At 42.4% G+C, this 22,498-nt stretch overlaps 1 protein-coding gene across 1 annotated transcript in view; it reads left to right on the top strand.

Moving 5' to 3' along the window:
- GRIN2B (glutamate ionotropic receptor NMDA type subunit 2B) overlaps positions 1 to 22,498 on the top strand; it is a 167,716-nt gene that overhangs the window by 142,155 nt on the left and 3,063 nt on the right. The window contains exons 8-11 of the mRNA XM_010210327.2: positions 1,087 to 1,316; positions 17,392 to 17,552; positions 19,648 to 19,835; positions 21,601 to 21,839. Of these exons, the coding sequence (XP_010208629.2) occupies positions 1,087 to 1,316; positions 17,392 to 17,552; positions 19,648 to 19,835; positions 21,601 to 21,839 (818 nt within the window). The remainder of the gene's footprint in view (positions 1 to 1,086; positions 1,317 to 17,391; positions 17,553 to 19,647; positions 19,836 to 21,600; positions 21,840 to 22,498) is intronic.

A 22,498-nucleotide genomic window follows, 5' to 3' on the forward strand; every position in this document is an offset into this window, starting at 1 on the left:
GACTATCAAAATGTTTCTTATAGCAACTTTTCTCTCCCTGGCATCTAGAGGCTCTAGTTTTGCCAGGCGATGATTCTGCTTTGAACTTGGTGTACATTTCCCTGGGTGCAAAATTGGCCTCTTGTACCTTTCAGGTTTTTTTACAGTAACACAGCACTTTCAGATAATCTGTGCTATTCACTGCTCAGGGATTTGGAGTGTACTGTCAAAACTTTCTTACCTTTTTTTTCCTCTGCTGGAGTCAATCACAAGCAGCAGCAGCACTGGGTACCAGTCAGCCTACCCAAGGGAGGAGATAAAACATGGGATGCTGCTACCCAAAAGACTGCAGTCAGGTTAACACCATCAGAAAAGTGACAGACCCTTGAACTGTGCCAGAGGGCTCTCATCCTAAGAGGGTCTTCTTGGTGTTTGAAGCAAGATCCTTGGAGTAGTTGCATCTGTAGCATCCCTGACATCTCCTCTTGTGCTCAAGTTGAACAAATTTTGGTTTGGGTTTCTACTAATGGTTCTAGCATACATTTGGGTTATGAGACTGCTGGAAGGCAGGATTTCACCAGTTTTCAGGCCTAGTGCTTCAGCAGCACACATGGCTTTTGGAATAGGAGTGAGCTTCCACATTGAAAAGTGAGTAAGGGAAAAAGCAGCTTTTAAAACACTGGAACTGCTCCTGGACTGTGGGGCAGAGCTGCTGATTTTCCTGGGATAGATAAGAGTGTATGTCACTGTTACATACCTGAAACACAGAACAAAGGGACAGGGAGCTGTGTTCTTTTCTGAGTGATGTGTCTTCAACAGACTGAGTAATGAAACCGTCTTGCAGAGGTACTTGTGGAGCCCTGTTATTTCAGGTGGTGTTCTTCCTTGCACCTGTGTAAGTACAGTGAAGAGCATGGTTTGTATTTAAAGAAACTGATTTTTCAGGGTTCCCCTTTACTGACACATGGTGTCACGAACACAGGGGAGCACAGCTGCAGGCATTCATCTCACGTGTGGGAACAGAAGTCAAGTTGCAAATGTGAATGGAAATGCAGACCACTTACTCTGAGATGCTCACTGTGGGATCATGTTTCTCACTCACTCTAGAGCCAGGAGGTCCCTCTTTCACCATTGGCAAAGCTATCTGGTTGCTGTGGGGGCTGGTGTTCAACAACTCTGTGCCAGTGCAGAATCCCAAAGGTACCACTAGCAAGATCATGGTGTCGGTGTGGGCCTTCTTCGCTGTCATCTTTCTGGCCAGCTACACTGCCAACCTGGCTGCCTTCATGATCCAAGAGGAATACGTGGACCAGGTGTCTGGCTTGAGCGACAAAAAGGTAATGGATCCACCCAAAACCTCAAAGCAGCCTTTTCCACAAAAGAGGCTACTTTACCCTCTCTGCCTTTACTGGGAAGGTCTTCAGTGTTTTTCAGAGTCACATCATAGCTTTAGTCCCTAGTTTAAATAGCACGACCACTCTTCATTGATATTCAGTTGCATTTTTACATGTTTTAAGCACTTCAGCGATGAATTAGAAACAGAACTGAACTGTGCCTGCTTGCGTGATCCCAAACCACACCTTGACTGCCAGCAAGAAATGAATTAATGGACCTTTGGAGATGTGTATAGCAATGGTAACCTGCTTTTTCAGGATGAAATAATTGGTCTGTGCAGGAATGCTGGCTATTAGGCTAGGAAATATGATCTGTTAGTTTATTCTCGGGACAAGTTTCGCCCATGGGAGTAAATCAGCATGGCTTTGATGATTTTCTGTTGCTTGCATTTGACATTATACTGTCATTTTTTGAGGCCCTTGGAAGTTTAGCACAAGAAATCGTTTTCTGTTCTGAGTGTGTTTCACTGCCTTGTTTACATGCAGTGCATTTTGTCCTCGCAGAGCATTTGCTTTTGCTGAGGAGATTGCTCATGCATGCAGGGTAGCACTGTCTGGTTCATGAGGGTCTGAAGCTTTGCACACTGCTTTGTTTGTGTTTTGCAGCAAGGTTACTCACGAGGAATTGAGCCTTATGAGGCTCGATTGCCCACACTGAATTTGCTACTCTGTCACTGGGACTGCCATTGTGGGGCAACCAAACAGCCGTAGGTCACACACACTGCGATACTGCAGGGATAGCAGCAAGAAGAGGGCTGCAAGTGTCAGTTTGCTGCTGCTGGACTGGTTACAGTTACTGTCTCTTGTGTCCCCTACAATAGTCTAGAAATAAATTGTGGCCAGGCCCCTTGTGGATACAGTGTCCTGCACAGCAGGCTGGAAATTCTGTGGTGGATTAATTTGTAAGGTTTCTTTTTTCCCCCTTTTGTTGTTTTTTTTTTTTTCCTGGAATGCAATATGACATGGAATAATACAACCCGTACAGAGATGCTCCTGGGTTTTTTTGTTTTAATTTCAACCTCAGTTTGTTTCATGCTGTCTCCACATTTGCCGTGTGCTATGTTGAGGAGGGAGTGGAGTGGAGGATGCTTTTCTGTCAGGTGGAGGCTGCTGCGGAGACTCCTTAGGAGCTGTAGACTCCCTCAGACTGAAAGACACTGTTCAAAACCAGCCAGCCCTATCAGAGTTAACATTAGTTTGTCATCATTAGGTTTTCAACTGACTGAGCTAAATGGGATAGTTCATACCTGTGATCTATTGTTTCAAGCTGTGCCTAGGCTCATGGACAGACACGCTTTCATTCTCATGTTTTTCAAGATATTCTTCATACCTGCAGAGATATGTGCATGAAATACCAATTGAAAGCGGTAGCTCCTGGAGCTTCACAGAGCCTTTGGATACAAGTTTCTGGGCCTATTTTAGTCTATTTCACTATAGAGCCTCCTGTGTGTATTGGATTGAGGTCATTTTCTTCTGCTTTTCTTCCCTGACATACCTATGCTTGCTTTTGCTACCCTAAATCATGTGTGCTTTGTTTCTCAGGGAAGAGAAAAGCCACAGTACTATTTGAGGTATGCCTCAAACACATCTGCTAGTGCAAATACAACATTTGGGTAAAATTAGGATCTACCAGAGCATCTGGAATTAGAGGAAAATTGGCTGGTAAAAACTGAAGGCCAACTGCTCCCTCTGGAGAATAAGGACAGGTGGGACTAACTCCATCCAAAAGATGTGAGTGAATCTACTCAGTTCATGGATTTACACTCCCTGAACGTGCAGAGGACCCTGCAGAATTTTAGAGCAGCCACCCAGACATTCATCATGCTGCTTCAGGATGTCCTGGTTTGGGAAGAGTTCACTCTTCTGAATCTCCTCCCCCCGAAGCCTCATTCACCCCTTCAATGCACTGCTTGGCTAGTATTCAGGTTGCAGTAGATCCAGGGTAGATGAAGATGTGCTGTGCTCTGCTTTCATTTTCCTGCCTGTATAAATTAGCCAGTTCAGACTTTCAAAGGAGGCCGTCACTGACCAATGCCAGGTGGCCAAGACAAACAACTGTAGCTTCCAATCTCTTTTATCTCCAATGTGTAGTCTGGTGTCCACAGCAGAATTGAGGCAGATCAACCTCCTGGTCTGCTACATCAGCTGACAAGGGCAGCCGTGTCCAGCACAAGGAGTCAGCAGAGGACGTAACACATGCCGACAGGCAAAGGACTAGGTATTTTAAGGGATATTGTTCTTATTCACGTAGACCTAGATATGCTTGCCCATGTCTTTGTAGCATGACAGTACCTGGGGAAGGTGTCCCACTGTTGCTTTACAGCAGCCAAAATGCCATATGCAGTCACAAAATCCATTACTGTGCCTGGCTGGAGAATGCTTGTCAAGGTCAGGCTGGCTTACACCCTGTGACAGCCACCCTGCGGGTCTCCTCAGACCCTTTCTTTCATGGGTCTTGCCTGGGAAGAGCCATTCTGAGAGGTGCCTACGGCTGCCAACCCACTATTTCCCCAGAAAAGTGGGCTGAAATGCTCCAGCTGTCAAAGGACTTGGATGGTGTCTTGGCTGTGCCCCAGCACTTACTTCCTAATGACATGCAAGCCAGCGACTAACATCATGTCCCCGCTGTGCTTTGTGGATGCTTGAGCAGGCCCGTCTGAGCTGGGCTGGGGTGGACAGCTCCATGCCAGGAGAGTAGCTTGGACTGAGGGTGGCTGGAGGCTTCCTGTCTGAGCTTAGTGACCTCTGCCACTCTCTCTCTGGCCCAGGTGATGCTCACCCTGCTGAGTGCCACTCCTTTGTGCTCAGCTGGCTCAAAACTTCAGCCAGAGCCGACCCAGATGCCCACCTCACAATTGCTGTTATTTCCACTATGTTAACCCTTGCAGCTGCTAAATCATACCTCAAGCTGTGTCTCTTAATGCTGGTGCAGCTGTGGGCAGTTTGAGAGAGGTGAAACACACTCCTCCCTGAAAGCAGTACTGGCCATGTAAGTCCTGCTGGCAAAAAGCTGCTCTGATAGCATCTCCCTTCTAGCTCCCCATGCTCGCAGAGTGCCAACTTGCTCTCCTCCTGCACAGATGCCAAACCAGCACCCGTTGCCAGTTCACTTTGTGCAGCGGAATGTCTGGATGTGGTCCTGGCAAGGGCAGAGCTGTGCTGGCTGGGTCAGTTCCCCATCCAGAGGGCAGCGGTGCCAGCAAGCCCAGCCAGAGCATCCTCTTCTGGGCTGCATCCTTCTGGGGGTCCATGGAGAGAGGGGGGCTGCCAGGCCCCTTACCTTCTGAGAGAGCCCTGCTGGTAAGATGGCCTGTCGCAGAATACTGCAGTCAGCTCCTGGGTCTGGATTTCATCTGACTGTAATTAGGAGATATAACCCAATTTCCAATAACGGGAGAGCTTCAGACACATTAGAGAAACAAGTGCCTGCGGTATTTCAGTCTAACAAAGGCAATAAATACAGGAAAGATTATATAAAACCAACTAATGTGTGAAATAATCTAATAGCTATACATAATTTCTATTCATATACAGTAGTAATAGAATAACAGCAAATGTGAACAGCCAGCAGGACATTTCAATAAAATCATTTAGAATGCAGTAGGTTAATAATAATAATAATAATTAAAAAAAAGTATCCATGCCTATAAATTAGTTGGAAATGCCAAAGAAGCTAATAAAGTATCAAAATGGTAATTTTGTAATTGACATAAAAAGGAGAGAAATGGATTTCTGTGTGCTTGCAAATTAATGTAGATGGCTGAAATTTCACACATATTTGACTTATTTGCTTTTTAAGACGTTAATGAAATGCTGAGACAAAGGGCTTGTTTCTATGCAGCACGGGCTAGCTATTTTTTTCAATAAATATCCTTTTTTATTTCCAAGAAAATTGAATTATAGAGTTAAAACTGGCCCATATTTTTAAAAAAAATTAAAAAAAAAAAATCTGAAGAGAGTGTAAGAAGGTAGTGGGAAATTCTGATATTTGCCAAAGTAGCTCATTTTAGTATACTTGAAGCAAAAGATCTTGTTTGATATTTCTGACATGTATTTTGACTTGTTATTTCTAAAGGCACTGCTCATAAAGTTGACCTACATTAAAAAAAAAAAAAGAAAAATACACTTTTTTCTGTAACAAAGGAAAGTGACAGAAGGAAATAATTGGAAGACAAAACAACACATGTTATTCTGAGGTGAATCGAACGCTTCAGATTGACACAAAGCAAAAGATTCACTGGAAAAGCTGGGGAAAAAAAAAAAGGATCTGCTGTATTTCTGCAATAATAGACACTTGGCTGTGAAACTGAAAAATGAATTATTTCCCACTTTGTTAAATGGAAATTATACAAGGATCCCAGATACACAGCACATTTAAGCATGTGCTTAACTTTGTGATCATGAGTGGTGACATTAAAGTCCATGTGCTATTATTCACATGATTGAAGGGAAATGCTTTTCTGAGCTTGCAGCTGTTGCACAACAAATATCTACTCTGGGGAAGTCAAGGGAAAATACAGAGAGGGTGTATCTGTCAGCTAGAAATTTTCCAAGGGGACCAAAAGTAGGGGTCAGTCTAGTACCTTGTAAGGTCTGTAAGGGGATGATTATCTGACTGGATGGTTTGGACGCAGTACAAATCTTCCACAGGACTGTGCAGTGACTATCAACAGACATTTTTGACACAATACAAAGGAAGTTTTATGTGATGGTGTCCAAAAGCAGAAAATATGCAGTCCTTTCAACAGCAGTATGATTTTTATTGTCAGAAGATCTTTGTGGAGATATGAGTTAGCTAAATGGAACTAAGACCATGACACTTCCAACTCTGTTCTCCTGTGATAAATTGGAGCCTTTTAAAACTGTGTAAAGTCCAATGCACCTTACTTGACCAAACCAAATAACAAAGTTTCCAAGACTTACATCTAGAGTGGAGCTGAATTTCTTTCCCCAGTGCTTCTGTGGGGAGACGATTGCCTGTAAATAAGCTGAACTGTGTTCAGTCTTTTGTTTAAATACGACTTTTGTATATAACATGATATAATATTAAAAAAAATACTTCATAGTGAAGTATACAAATTCAGTCTGATAGTCTGAAATTTTATGCCTTAGAATCTGCTTATTTTTCTGTACTTCTTTGTAAATCATCAGTTACTACAGCATGAACTATTTACAAATTCTACATAGTGCAGTATATAGCTGTGTAATTACATGTAATGATAAAGGCTTAATATTAATAAATAGATGTTAAAATAGTTACAGCATACCATAAGTTAGCCATAAATCTTTTTAACTAGTGACTTAATGTAAATGTCAAAGTAAATACGATCTCAGATCATTTTTTACGGTTGTGGATGGGTACATTCATCGTAGATTTAATCATTCTGCACTTCTCTTTTTATGCTTTCTGAGATCCTTGGAACAAACCTCTGTGCCTGTGTGCTAAAAAGGGATTCGGTAGTTTTAAGGCTATAAATGTTTAAAGTCAGTGGATTTTCAAGCATGCTTTTTCTCCTCCTGCTTCAGTGCTACTTTCTTTGTCATTCTCCCTCTTTTATTTTTTTTTAAGCTCAGCACGATGTAGTGCAGAATGGTGAGGAGGCTGTGATATGCTTTAGTCTTGACTCAGTCTCTCAAGATTCTCTCTTTTCTGTTGAACTGGAGAGATTTAATAGCACTAAAATCTTGTAAGGGGGCTCTTCAGGATTAGTGCCAGTTAAAATGCAGTTTAGTTGGAAACTTAAGTGGGTAAGATCCAAGGGGAGGGGATACTCAGAGTCAGACATAGGCTGAATTCATCCTTTCTGGAAAGGGAGAAATGCAATCTCTTGGGCTTTGCTGGATGAGAGGTGTCAGCTATAGAGCGATGACATGGCCCTTAGCTTGGAGCTTTTGCACTCCCTCGGCCAAACCATCCCAGGTCTTGGACACCACTGAGTCTTCCTTTCAATCTTTGTTTTAACCATCCCTTAGAGCTAATCCTTTGGAGGGCAAATTTGGTCACTTCTATGCTGATTGTGTGACAGTCTGGAAAAAGCTATCTTCAGAGAGTTACGTAAGAGGGGGAAGAAGGGAGGAAGCAAAGGATTGTCCTGCTTCCCACGTCACTATAAGTCAGCGTAGAGGGAAACAATGAATATTTGTATTTATTATTTATATAGTGCCATAAATGTACTTGGCACTCCACAGTCAAATAAAAGACAATGGCCCTGCCACCAGGATTTGGCAGCCTGAGAGATTAGAGCTGGCTTCCTTCATCTGAATGATCAGGGCTCAATTGCTGGTGGGAGAGGATGGGAGGATAAGACCTACAGGATTAAATTAAAACCCCAACAGTCACCCTTTCATTGCTTGTGGCTAGTGACCATGATATACATACATACACTTGATAAATATTTGACACATTGTGGTCTTCCCAGGCACTTTTACTTCACCTAGTAGAAACGAGGCCTGCTTCTCTCAGGCCTTTGGCTATGCAAAGGTCAAACCTCTCCCGAGTCTTGGTGGCCTAGCAGGCTTGCTTGCTTGCTTCAGGTGTACCTGCTCCAGTGTTCCAGCACTTAGAAGGGACTGATAGGGCTTTCCTTGCTCTGCTGTCATCCACTTGCAGGTGGGAGGCAGCATTCTGCAGAAGGCTAAAGGAAGGCATAATCTTCCACCTCTGGGATGGTGCTGGGATGTCCCAGCTGCCCTGCTGAGCGCACCCTACTTCTTGCTTTTTCTCCTTGCCTATAGTAATGCTTAAGAAATTGCACTGATACTATGAGTAGGCTTTTCCAATTGCTTGGATAAAAGTTCTGAGCCTGATGAAGTCTTTAGATTTGTCAAACTTGTGCAGGGTTTCGCCCTATTTCCCAGTGGCTGGTAGCCTCATACAAGATGCTGAGACAGGTTGGCTATCAATTAGAAAATAAGAGACTCTGACCTGCCTTTCTTAGTGAAAATGGATGAAAAATGGAATTGCTCCCCCATCAAACTACGCTCTCTGAATTTCTTACAGAGTTTCATAGTTTGTTAACCAGCTGTCTCATGTGCAAATAAAGCAGATTTCAATCCTCTGTGTACTTGGCTGCCACCTCTCCTCTCAAGGTCTTTTTCATCACTTAATTTTCTCCCTCTGAATGAACATCTACACTTCCAATGATATTAACATGAGTGTACTAATTGGCATCTTTCTGCCTCAATGATTTGTAGTTTGTGCTTGCCTGGGTTTATTCAGTAGGTGCCTTTTGACCCATCATGTTTAGCTTCCAAGGAAGCTGATTTCCAAGAATGGAATACATGGCATGATTTGATACCAGGATAAACAGATGATCTCCATCCTCTATATGCATGCGTGGAGAAGTTAAGTGTATTATAACTAAGATCATGTAGCCTTTTAAATTGCAACACATATGATTGTGCTCATCTGACACTACACCTACTAATATTAAGGCTGTGCAAGGAGCTTTTGTCTCTGATTGGTGAAGCTCGGTAGTTCCACTACAGATCTTGTTTTCTGGTCAAGCTTGAGGGACACCTAACACTGTGACTGACTTGAAGTCTTTAACATACGAAATGTGTCTTGAAATTTTAAAGCTTTAGTGTTACCTTCTGAGTGGAGAAGCTGCCCAGAATCTGCACAATGCTCACACACATGGCGGACACAGGGCATACCTGCTGGACTCTGTCTGCATGTGATGATATAATCCTGGAGTGATCCCACAGGCTTGGTTTATCCAGAATGTCTGGGTCAGCAGGAAGGCAGTGGGGGCCCAGAATGCACATTTAGGTCTGGCAATGGAAGATGTGGGACCCCTGAAATGCCCCCTGTTTGGGCCATTGCTGCACTGCCCAAGCTTTTCAGTGTTTTGATCTGTGCAGAAGTGGTACAGAGAGGATCTGCACATAGCAATCCCATTTGTAAAGAGGCTGCACAGTCCTACTGTGTGCATTGCTCTGGCAATAACTGCATGTGATGGTGGCTTCTTCCACCAATTGGATCTCTGCTTTCATGTCAGTTATTTTACAAGGACAACTATTTTTAAAGTTGCTATATTTGAATGCCTGTCTTGCTTTCACCTGCCTGCCCCCACCTCTGCATTGTCCCCAGGTTGCTCTGTTCCCTTCCCTGACCCACAAGTGTCCCTAGTTCATCACCAGACATTCACAGATATTTTTTCTTCTTGTTTGTGGGTGTGAGCCACCCTATATATTCCTTTTAAAATTACTTTCATCTAATACTTTGCTGCAGTCAGCTGCGCTGATAACTCCTTTCTCAGACTTATCTAGAGGAATTCATGGGTGAAAGCACTATACAAAGCAGGACCAGAGAATTTGAAACATCACTGGATATTGAATAATAAGATAAAGCACAAAGTCAAAATCTGAGGGAGCACAAGGTATTTTTATGCCCTCCCAAAACTTACACTGAATTTGATGGTCTACATTCCCTGATTTTTATTCTTTTGTTGTTATTGTTCCTTAATAATTAAAATATTGTTTGACTAGTGAAGACAAGAAACTGGATTTTGCCACTGCAGTCTTAGGTCTGATTACTGTGACTGGGCCACACAACCAGGAAAAGTTGAAGTAGTGACTGCATTCTGAGATGTGAGAAGTCCCAGCTGCTCCTGAGGAGGTGGAGGGTGATATTCTGAGGGAATGCAGAAGAGAGGAAATTGGAGCTAGGGTAAGAAGAGGATCTAAAAACTGGTAGTCACTTCAAAATGGCTGTGAGTTCCACTTTGGGAATAAAAAATGTCTGTAATGTCAAAACTAGGTGACTCTGCAGAAGGGATTGGGATGCTTTAGGAAGGAAGCTTGAGAAGTATCTGTACAAGAGATTCATGAGTAATAGAGGAATGAGTCTCTTTAGTCTGCTCTCCTCACAGATTGTTGTACCAGTGCTATGATTTAGGCTTTCTGTATGATTTTCTACCTACGCTGTTGGGCTGGCACACTCCTAGCAGGGAAATTATTGTGGCAGTGTAAAAGTGCCCTGTGTTAACATACCAATAGAGCAGGTTCCACAATGGGAGTCTGTAGAGCACTTCCTCTCCCAGGACAGGTGATGGGGCACAGTTGCGTTGTTGTGCCTGTGTGCATCATCAAGCTGAATAATGAAAATTAATACAATAAGAGCCCTGAAGATGGTACTGGAGCTGATGATAGACATTCCAGAAACAAACTGATCACCACCTGAATGCAGATCATGACAGAATTCGATCTTTGAAGAACTTGTAAGCTGCAGATGACAATGCTGAGGAACAGAGGGAAAACAATACAACATAGAGAGGCACTGAGGAGAGTAATAATGAGCATTAACGCTCACTAGCAATGCTTTTATTGTCTCGTTGTGACCTTTTTTTACTGTAATGTTCTCTCAGCATCTTGGAGTCTTGATCAGATTGTTCTTGGTACTGTCTACCAATCAAAGACAGGTCAAGGAAAGACCTACTGGATACAGCCAAAGGACAGCAGAAAGAGTGGTTGCAGGTCTAGATAATGTAGCTTGCAAAGAAAAACTGGGGAAACAGGGCCTATTCAGCCCTGATGCATGGAGAAGAAATAGCTCAATGATCTTCTAAAACATAAAATGCACCTTCAGAGAAGAAAAGCCTATTCTGTTTTCCCTGTTGTGGTAGTTTGAGCCTGGCTGGATGCCAGGTGCCCACCACACCGCTTTATCCCCCACCTCCTCAGCAAGCCAGGGAAGGAGAGAAAATAAGATGGGAGTCTCGTGGGTTGAGATAAAAGCAGTTTAATAAAGAAGCAGCAAAGCCGCGCGCGCGGGAAGCAAAGCAAAAGCAGATAAGCTGTTACTCTCTACTTCCCATCAGCAGCGCTGTCCGGCCACCTCCCGAGAAGCAGGGCTGCAGTACGCGTAGCGGTTGCTTTGGGAAGGCCAGAAATGAATCTCGCCTCCCCTTCCTGCTCCTCTCCCCCAGTTTATATTATTGAGCTGACGTCATATGGTATGGAATATCTCCTTGGTCAGCCTGGGTCAGCTGTCCTGGCCATAGTCCCTCCCAAGATCATGCCCACCCACAGCTATTGGTGAAGGTGGGGGAAGGAATGCTGGAGGGACAGCCCTGATGCTGTGCAAGCGGTAGTCATAATATTAATATCAACAGTAAGCACAGCACTGCAGGAGCTGCTGTGGAAAATCACTACCATCCCAGACCCACTACACCTGTCCACGGTGAAGATAACAGAAAATATTGTAGTTGAATTGCAGCAGAAAGGTCTTAGTTCACATGCTTGGAAGAACTTGACAATACTAAACCCCTAGCAGAAACTGTCCAGGGAATGGGAGAATCTCCAGCACCAGTTATCTTCCACAGCAGGCTGAATGAAGAGGTGTCAGGAATTGTAATGTCTATGAGAAGCCCATCGGAGAGATATCATCTCAAGGTCAGATCCAGGTTTGTGATCCTGTGGCATTGTTCACAGTGCAGCTTGGGGACAAAAGTGACATATTTTGAGAGTATGAAAAGGACAAGCCTCCTCTCTTTGAGAGTCATCCATTAGCTGTGAAGTGAATTTCCTGGTTGAAACAGAGGATACAGAAGCAAGGCAGCTAGGGCAAGACATGTTGCTGTGGAGATGCGTAGTCTATCAAGACTGAAGTGTAGGCATAGAACTACCTCAGAGTTAGACCTGAAAGTCACGGACCCACTCTCTAATTTTTAACAAGTTCTGGATTAATCTCCTGTGCAAACAACCTGACTAGATTCTCAGGCAATGAAGAAAGGTGCAAACTGACTGCAGTGACATGCAGCTGAACCAGAGCAAGAGGGGATAATCAAGGATGTTTTGGCAATGCAGAGAGGTTGTGCTAAAATTATGCACTCAAGTACAGACTTTAATTTTCTAGCCTGATGTCACTAAATCTTATGTTGCAGTTCACTAATAAATGCCATCTTTTTTAGAGATATTTGGCGTGTGTGACAACAGATATCTGCTGGTTGTATGGCTGCCAAAAGAGCAAGCACACTGCTGCTTATAGGTGCCTGTGCAAAACGTTGTGACTGGTATCCTGATGGGCAAGTTACAGAGTATGGTGGGGGGCTGTATGCTACCCACAGCAGCTGGCTCTGTGTACTTTTAGTGGGACAAGCTGTCCTGAGGGCCAATGATTAGATTCATCTGTACAAAGGTGGATGTCTAGAGTCATTCTAGGTGCATCAAAGTATCCAAAATACCCTGAGGCGATTGGCAAGTCTGACACAGAGGCTATGAGAGACCTGCTCCCAGAGTGAAATTTCCTGGGTCATCTCAACTTGGTACTTAACACTTGGGAAAAGGAACTGAACCTAGAGCCTCTAACATAGGCTCAAGCTCTTTTGGACTTAAAGCTAACAAAGGAGTTGAGCCTGGAGACCTTAGTTTAGTGGATCAGAGCTGCGTTGCTTCCTGTGGTAGAAAACTTAAACTGGGGGTCTGGGCCATACAAAGGGAAAGAGGCCTTCCCAGAAAAACTATGTGAGGGTAAGGCACTGCATACGTGTATACACACACATATACACTCACCCCAAGTTTTACCAGCTCATTATGTTATCCAGAAGGGGATTTGGTTTTAACTTTTTTAAACAGTATAAAAGTAGATCAGCAGATAAAAAAGAGCCTTTTCATTACAAGAGCTTGCTGAGTTTGGGAAACTGCTTTCAATGCTATTGGCAGACACTTTACAGTGTAAACAGGGCCTACATCAGGCAGATAAATAAGTGCAGATGCGCTTTTCTGTAGGAACCATTTGGTGATAGACAATATATTGAAAAAAAAATCTCATCAAATTAATTGTGGCCAATTAGACATAACCCCTTCCCCTCATCCCTGAATTCCCTCCAATTGAGGCTGCCTGAATCGGAAGAGCTCCTATCACCTGTTTCATTATGCAGATTGATATTCGAACATCTGAGAACAATGCTGCTTTCTGCACGGCATGGCTCCAAATTGCTAATGAAACAGCTCTGCCAGACAAGTCACTTAAACCCACTCTCATTGCTGCTGCCGACAGCTCTCATGGCGAGTTGCGAGGAGGGTGGGAAAGGGGCTCTCCACTCTGAATGTGCTAATAGCCCCCAGCCTGTGTGTTTATCGCTCTCCAAAGCAGGAAGATTTCTGCACTCTGACTCCGAGAGGTTACTTTCCCAAAGCTGTGGTGTGATTTGGACTTAATGCTTCTTGATTTCAATTTGTGGAGTGAAGGTGAAGAGGTGGGCAGCCGCTGGGCTCTGCACACAGACATCTTGTGTCCCAAAGCTACCCCAGCCCTTCAGACACGCTTGGTGTCTGCTTCTCACCCCCATGTCTAGCATCCACCTCCCCCTGATATTTAATCAGAATCCAGCTCCATAAGGGTTTTCTCTCATAAGAGAGAGTGTGTGACATCACCTCGGGTACAAGGTGAGCATCTCGTGACTGAGGCCCCATGGCAAGGCAGTAGGAGACTGCAAGTGTTGTACACTTCTGCTCAAGCCTCTTTGGATGAAGGGCTGCAGCTGAACCCTGGGGGTTCCCTTCCAAGCAGTCACCCTCCAAGGTAGGTAGAGATGGGCAGCAGGACACAGTTCCTGCTACAGCAAAGTGTGAAGGAGGCTTCTACAAGTGTGGACACTATACAGCCCTGTTGACTGCTCCCTGTGATTCTCTGCAGCTGTATTTGCTCAGTAACCCCTGCAGTTGCTTATCTTCATCTCCCCTGTTAACACCACTTTTTTTTCTTTTTTTCCAGAGCCTCACAGGGCTGTTTGTAGATGCCTGGGGTACAGCAGCTGTAACTTAGGGCTCTGGCAGGCGAAACTTTTACATGAAACGATGTGAGAGTTCTCTCATTAATCTAAATTCTGACCCTTTCTGTCAATATCTGTGGTTAATTCCTTTGCCAATATTTACTGAGGCATTGAGATTACTTCTTCACAGGCAGCCTTCATGTAATGGCCCCTGCATTTGTGCTTCAGCTCCTGTCTCACATCTCTCAGATTCCCTCTAGACCAGCCTGCCAAAGTGCTCTGCTTCCCTGGAGCTGATGCTCCTCATTCAGGCCCACTCTTACAGCCCTTGGGAGAAGGCAAACAAGTGGCTTTCCTTACTCAAGTCTTTAACAACAGTGTCAATTAACTCTCCTCCTTATGGTTCTTCAGTTCCTCCACACATCTTCCTCCACTGTGCTGTCAGGAGAAGATACACTCCTTCCCCATCTGTGCTGTATATCTTCTGGGAAGGCTTGTATGCTCCTACAGTATGAGCTATGTGGGGCAGAAGTAAGCCTAGAAAGATGCAGCATTTTTTGGCTCTGGGGAGCTATTTTGGAGATATCTCCATCCCTGGATCAAGCTGTGCCCACTTACTGCTGAGAAGCAAACATGGGGATTTTTCAGCTGCCATCTCCTGCCAGATAGCTGCATGCACGTACCACTATTTCTTCTCAAATTTGGAGAAGTTAGCTGCTTGTCTCTGGCTTCATGGAATCAGCTGAGCATCAATTACTTTCAGCTTTGCAAACACCAAAACAGGTGGCTGATGGATGTATGTTTTTCTTAGGCATTCCAGCTACAGATTTCTGGTGTGTGTCCTGTATGGATCCTTTCATACTGTTTCCCGTCTTGTTGTCCACCAGGCTATGGTTGAAGTGTGTGTGGATGTGGGTGTATGGAGAATAATTTGCATTTGCAGATCTGTTCTGACTAAGGAATGAGCAAGGGGTAAGGGATGATGAGTGAATGTGCAGCATGTGGTTTTGTAGAAGCTATCAGCCTGGCTTCTCTCTCTAGAAACATGCTTTTCTCATAGCCTAAAACGGTGTTTTCCTACAAGAGGAATGCTTTCATTTATTTCTTGATTGTCGAGGAAGTGAAAAAACTAAATATGGAGCCTTTCACCTCTGGCTGCTAAGATGGGCCCTCAAACACAAGCATGACAAATAATAGCTCAGATGTGGGATTGTTTCCCTTATCACAGCCCTGCCTGACTCTATAATCATCCCAACTCCAATTCATAGACACCGTAATAAGACAGGAGTAGAGATTTTATTGCTGAGAATAGAGGGTGAAGGTATTAAATAGACGTTGGATGCAGCTTCTTTTTCTATTAGTACTCTTTGGGCCCAGAGAGAAGCTTTCATAGCTGATGTCCCTCCACAGCACATGCTGAAGCTGAGGTTGGACCTGCCTGCTGTTTGCCCTGCTGACTTTACTCTGTTGCAGTCTATGGGGATAGAGAGTGCCCCATTTGCTCTCAAGGATGGGTTCTGCAGCCTCTGGAGAAGCAAGTTACCACTTTGCAAACTCTTGTTTTAGCGTGTCAGGGGAGCTACTGTGTTCGTTTGAGCCTTGTATGGCAACATGCTTCTTGTGATGGGTCCCCTTAAGCTGCTTTTATAATCAGCTGGGGAAAAAAAAATAAGTTTAGCTTATATACTGCAGTGCTAAACTTATTTAAACTTTGATTTTTCTCCCATCAAAGTTTGTTTTCATTACAGGTTTTGATAACTATGAGTTTGTTTCATCCCTAAGGAGTGTGACAAGGTTCTAAGAGCCACCTTACTGACTGCATTATGCTATATGAAACCACTTTTTTTGGGTGATGTGCCAACCCATGTTCTAAAAAAACATCCCTGGTGTTTTCTATTGGCTTAAAGCAGCAGGACACATGTTCTCTTCCACATATTCACGTGTGCACATACAAGTCAGCCCATCTCACCATCCAAACTGGAGAGATGATTAGGGGCACAGCCAGATGAGTTGATTGGTATATAGGAGTAAAAGATGTGAATGATGCATTCGCCTATCTGCAGATCCAGATCTTGGTTGGCTTTATTGCTGAGATATTGTGAATGAGTTACGTTGCTTTTGTGGCTTTGGCCTCCTCAGTTGGGTTGATCAGGTTCCAAACTGGCTTTGAGCAGAACTCTAGAACGAGACTCATGCATGGTTTTTTTAAGCTATAGCTGTAGACCACAGCCATGTTTCCACTATAGAAGGTGGAAGTACATGACTGCAAATATTCACGTACCAACTGAATGGTTGCTGCTAAATGGATTTGGTCTGATGGTTAGCATATTCTTAGTGTGCTTTTCAGGATTATTCAAATATACAGTCACAATTGGGAGTCAAGAATTTGCACCAGGCAAGCTACTACTTGATATATCAATAGAGAAAGAGGATTACCTCAATTTAACCTACCTTTGAATCTTTTTCGTGATTGCTTATTCTGTTCCTGGCTTACAACTCTATGCTCCTTCCCATCTGCTGGTTCTAGGGATTTTAAGCAGTCTTGATAATTGACAGTCTGAATTCTACTGCTCATAAAACCCCAGAGAGCATTGATTATGACTTGAGTTAAGCAAGTGGCAAATAAAATCTCACAGTCTTGCAGCCGTAGGGGAATGTTATGATGAATGTTATTTCTTAGGAGCAGCAAAAGATTTGGAGTGTTCTGCCAGCTTTGTTCTGGGCATCAAGTGTTACTGGTGACTTGCAGCCCCTAATAGCATTTCACTTGGGACATTTGCACAAAGGTTTGAAAGCTGATTGTTCATTTGGTGAAGTAAATGTGAGGTGTTCTGAGAGGCACCTCTCCTCATTAATTACTTTTCTACTTCAGTCAGAATCAGGAAGTGCAAAGGCATCTACAGAGCTGAAAAAGATGCTTCTTAGAAATTAAATGACATTTTGTGGTAAAATGCATGTAGATTTTATTGAAAATCCTTCCTTGACTGTGTTCCAAAGCCACGGTTACTTTTTCCCTTTCCTTTTATCTAACCTCCTTTTAATTTTTGATCACTGGCTATTTTATGCACTTAATCCAGTGTGGACAAAAATAATGGGCTGCTCAGATTAATTTCTCAGTTCTTAGGCACTAGCAGGAGACATTTGTGTTTCAAAATAGTGAAATGTAGTATCTTCTCAATAATGTTTTCTATAGGATAGTAAAATAAAATCAGAGCTACCTTCTGAGGAGAGCATGTTCTCCCATTCAGATGACTGCTTCTTGCTGAAAGGTTGTGAGAAATGTTCTTTTCCTGTCTCTGCAGTTCCAGAAACCCAATGACTTCTCACCCCCTTTCCGCTTCGGGACGGTTCCCAATGGCAGCACAGAAAGGAACATTCGCAACAACTACCCTGAAATGCACAGCTACATGGTGAAATTCAATCAGAGGGGGGTGGATGATGCACTTTTCTCGCTGAAGACAGGGTGAGATTTTTCTTCTTGCATTGTTACCACAGAAACCTGACTTCTTTGCATGCTTCTCTGGAAAATTTTTGTGGGCTTTAGAAAATGAACCTCCGTTATCATTCCATGGTTAAAAGTATGGCAAGACCACACACAGCACAGGAGAATAATTCTGTGGTTCTTTTAGTCAGGTTTTTCTATTGACATTTGTATAAGAGTTTATGGTTTTGCTATGTTTATAAGAATATTAAAAATTTAAAACAACAAAAAAAAAAGAGAGGATCTTCTGTACACTTGTGTATGTTAGCCTTGTGTATATTAGTTCCAAAAACCTTGGTTCATCAAGATATTTCGTTTTGATGAGTCCTTATATATACACAGGAAAAGCTCACAGACCTCTGTGGACAAAGGGTTTTTTTTTTTCCCCAGAGCATTTAGATTGTCACCTGGAAATTCCATTGTTTTCCCTCCTTCTGCATATAAGGGATCATGTTAATCAGGATGCTGAAACAATCCTTGTCAGAATAATCCCACCCTAATGTACCACTAGCTAATATAATCTAATGCAAGGTGTGCTTGAAGCAAATTGTTTGGAAGTAGCCCTTCTCTCTGGAACATATGAGTATCAAGGGCTGGAAAAAATTATGTTTGAATATAATTCAAAGAAGTATATAAATTGGGAGCATTTCTTTGGGTATTTTGGGAAATATGGGAAAAATCATCAGCAAAAAGTATGTTTGAACAACTCATACTAATTTAATAGCAGTGTAATCTGTAAAGAAGCTGACTTAAAGCTCCATTTTTCAAGCCTTTGTGCCTTTTAATTAGAGACTTTCTCATAGAGCTGACCATTTTGATAGTCAGAGACTAGCCCCATCAAAAAAAACCATTCTTGCTTACATTCATATTGCACTCTTATGAGAAAGTTCATTCCAAAGCACGAATAAAGATATTCAGCCAATTTAATTACTAGATTGACCGAATATTACTGAACCTTTTTGCCAGGTTCAGAGACACACAGCCCATTATAAATGATTGTACCATTGTTGGATGCCATCCTGGGAAGACACATTTGCCAGGATCGTCATCATCCAGGAAATAAATATGCTCTGTCCTAGAAATATATGGATCAAACAGAGCTCATCACTTGCAGTAGATGTCATCCTGGCTTTGTATCCTTGGACAGACTTCCCCACAGATAAACATTTGAACTGAGATAATCACCATACTGGAAATATATGCAGGAGGTGGATTGAAAAGATAGTGTGGGTGTGGGAATGTGCAAGGTGGAAGGTCTTTGGTCTTTTATGAGAAAGTGCTTTATTTCAGATCTAGTGGGAGGATTTGCTCATTGTCTGGCTTTGATTATGTGGAAGATGCAGCCCTCTGAGGCTGTCCCACGTACCCAAATCAACTTGTTGCAGTGAGAGGAATGCTCTCATCAGTCTGTTGTGTCGTCTACCCAACCCAGCCCATAATCGGGATTTCCCTGTGTTTAAAGAGATTTTTTTTATAGTAGTTTTCAGCTAAGCACTCTACCAAAGTACATGGTAAACCATAAAACTGCTGTTGTGGCCACTTGATATTGGTAAAGATGCAGTAGTGATTTTCACAGTGACTAGAGTTAAACATAATGTCCTGACTGTAATTTGAGAAAATTACATTTTGCTCAGCTAAGTCATACCAGGGTTTTGAATTGGAGACAATGTCTGCCTTACTCTAACCCCTACTATTGTTATCTAATTGCTACCTAATATTGATACATTTTAGGTTTAGGTGAAGCATTTTAGGTTTCCTTGAGATGAAGGGCAGTGCAGAAATATAAGCCATTCATAAGACTATAGATCCCTTTGACTTCATTCATCTTGCAGTGTGTTTGTATTCAAAACAGAAGTTATTATTATCAAGATGTCAGAAAGAAATAGACAGTCCTTCTTTATAAACAGGTTCTAGGCTGGGATTTTAGTTAAGTCTAGTGTAGGTGAGGATGCAAACTATTGTAGCCTATCTGAAAGAGTTTTGGTTTTGCCTTAATTACCTAAGAACACCTTTGAACTCATACAGTTTCTATCTTTTTTTTGTACTATACTCCTCTTTGTTTCTTGCACCTGTGCAGGAAGTTGGATGCTTTCATTTATGATGCAGCAGTGCTAAACTACATGGCTGGTAGAGATGAAGGCTGCAAGCTGGTGACAATTGGGAGTGGTAAAGTGTTTGCTTCCACCGGCTATGGCATTGCCATCCAAAAGGACTCAGGCTGGAAGCGCCAGGTTGATCTTGCCATTCTACAGCTTTTTGGAGATGGTAAGTGCCAAGAACAGAGGAGTTGGAGTTTTCCTAAGAAATATCAAGTTTTGCATGTAAAACATTCCTAGATTCGTGCTTCAAATTTCAAATGAGAACAGATTATTACCAAAGATTTGGTATGGTTGCACAAAAAATGTAAGGATGTCTCTTGGTTTGTGTTGTTGACGCAGGATAGCAGTATCATCAAAAGCAATGTCCAAAGCAGTAAAGTTTCATAGAATCATCTCAGATGTGTGTTTGAAAAATATCTTGTGAGAAGAACATAACAAGAAGATTTCTGTTGTGAACTTTTCACTACCTTTGAGGTTTTGCCATGACCAAACCCGCTAGTTACACTGGACTTCCTGTGGTCATCCCATCCCATCCCATCCCATCCCATCCCATCCCATCCCATCCCATCCCATCCCATCCTTTATCATTCTAGATAGTATCGTGCCATGCAGTTTTAAAAATTAAAGGATAAATATTTTGGGATGAAAGAGTTAACTCAGGTTTTTCCAAGACCTTAAGAAAACCAAGGAAAGGCTTGGAGTGAGTTTTTAATCAGAACATTATAGCTGTCTGGTTCTTCTCATCCTTTACAGATAAAATGCTATTATTAAAAAAAATTAAAAAGATTCACAGGATAAGGAATTATTTTTTAGAAAATATTTTCCTGGCTTTCCCTTTCCATTCCATATTACATCTTACTGTGTGCTTTTTAATTTGAATAAATAAAATTCACAGGTTATTTTAGTTGTATTTTTTTCCCTGAAATCTGATAATAACATACGGTATAATAAATATGGAAAGATCATTATCTCTGATATACTTCAACAGAAAATTGTCACCTGATGGATAGAGTATTCTATCTCCTAAACAAACTAATATATATTATTTCAGAAAAAGACATTCAGTTCTCCATAAAGCTTTAAAGACTATGCTACGATGCCACATAAATATACAGATTTTTTTTTCTCCTGTCACTGGAGTGGAGGCTGAAGATATGAAAAACTAACTTTCCTAACAGAATGAAAAGAATTGCCAAGCTGCAAAGTCAGTTTGTTTCTGAATGTCTCAGTATGTATTTCTCTCTCTCTCCCACCTCATGAAAATATCATAATGGGAGTAAGTGGGGTATGAAATTAGAATACAGAACATTTGCTCCTAGCTGATACAAATTAGTAATGTGTTTGGTTGGTCAAAGGTCTTGGAAGTGTTGAATTTGGACAAAATTGAAGGGAAGAAAAACAGGTAAAAATGCACAAATATCTTTGGGAACATTGCACCTAGTTTTAATGAGCTATGCATATGACAGAAACTAATTTGAAATCAGACATTTTGTTTTTAAAAGACTCAACGTTTTGAATTTTGAACTGAAAACATACAGTGCTTTAATTTGAAAGTAACTCATCTTTGTCTACAAGTATCACTCACTATTTTTTCCTGTCATTGAGCTAATACAAAAACTGAAGTTTGTGAGCCCAGGTCTTCAGTCATGTGGTGGACAACTTTTTCAGGATCTCACTGTAGACATTTGGCAAGTGTGATACCTTTGTCCTGTGGTGCAACTTTTTGTGGCTAACATCTGACTGTGGAAAAATCCTGTTGCCTTCCTTGCAACAAATTGCAGCTGCCCCAATTAGAAGGGCAGTCAGGATATTTCATGGGAAAAGAGCATGAATGCTGGAAATGAACTTAGCTTCTTGCTTTCAGTCTACCCCATCCTAAACCTTTTAGCCATTGCAAGACTAACTTTCTTTTGTTCTCTCTGTCTTTCTAGGGGAGATGGAGGAGCTGGAAGCTCTGTGGCTCACTGGCATTTGTCACAATGAGAAGAATGAGGTTATGAGCAGCCAGCTGGATATAGATAATATGGCAGGTGTCTTCTACATGCTAGGAGCAGCCATGGCCCTCAGTCTCATCACCTTCATCTGTGAGCATCTCTTCTACTGGCAGTTCCGCCACTGCTTCATGGGTGTATGCTCTGGCAAGCCCGGCGTGGTCTTCTCCATCAGCAGGGTGAGTGTCATTAGCCAAGGGAGTGGAACGGAGCCTTTATTCGGACAGTCGTTGGTACCAGAGACAGGGAAATCCACCAGACTATCCACACAGGTGGCATAGAGTGATAGTCTGCAGGATAAAGACTGGCATCTTTTCACCATTAATGTTGCAAGAACATCCCATGTTTTTCTGTGACATGTCTGGTCTCTGCTGAATTATAGCCATGGAAATGAAAACACAGTATAAAGAGAAATTAACTGTAACTGCCTGCTCCTCCAAAGTGAGTTGAGAAGAGGCCAAATTTGGGGACAATAAACCAAGTAATGGTGGGTAACATGCTTAGAAATTCAGGATTTGTTCATCATCCTCTATGTTACAGCTTTTCAGCTGACCTTATGTTAATGGTAAGTGTGCTATCATAGACAGTCAGAAAACCCTAACCAAAAGCCATGCCCCAAGCAATGAAAAAATCCTTCCAGAGAGGATGACCACATAGACTTAGCAATTGCTTAATGCAAATCTGACTTAGGGTATCATATATACATTTAAAGCAGTTTCTAGTCATTTCTGAGTCATCTTTCTTTCATTACTGTAGCTAGCAGTGTTCCATTTGGAGATTATTTTCCTTCTTTAAAGTCACTGGTCCCTTCTTCTGGTCCATTCTGAAGTGAGATCAA

The sequence above is a fragment of the Colius striatus genome, chromosome 1 (assembly GCF_028858725.1).
Source record: "Colius striatus isolate bColStr4 chromosome 1, bColStr4.1.hap1, whole genome shotgun sequence".
NCBI lineage: Eukaryota > Metazoa > Chordata > Aves > Coliiformes > Coliidae > Colius > Colius striatus.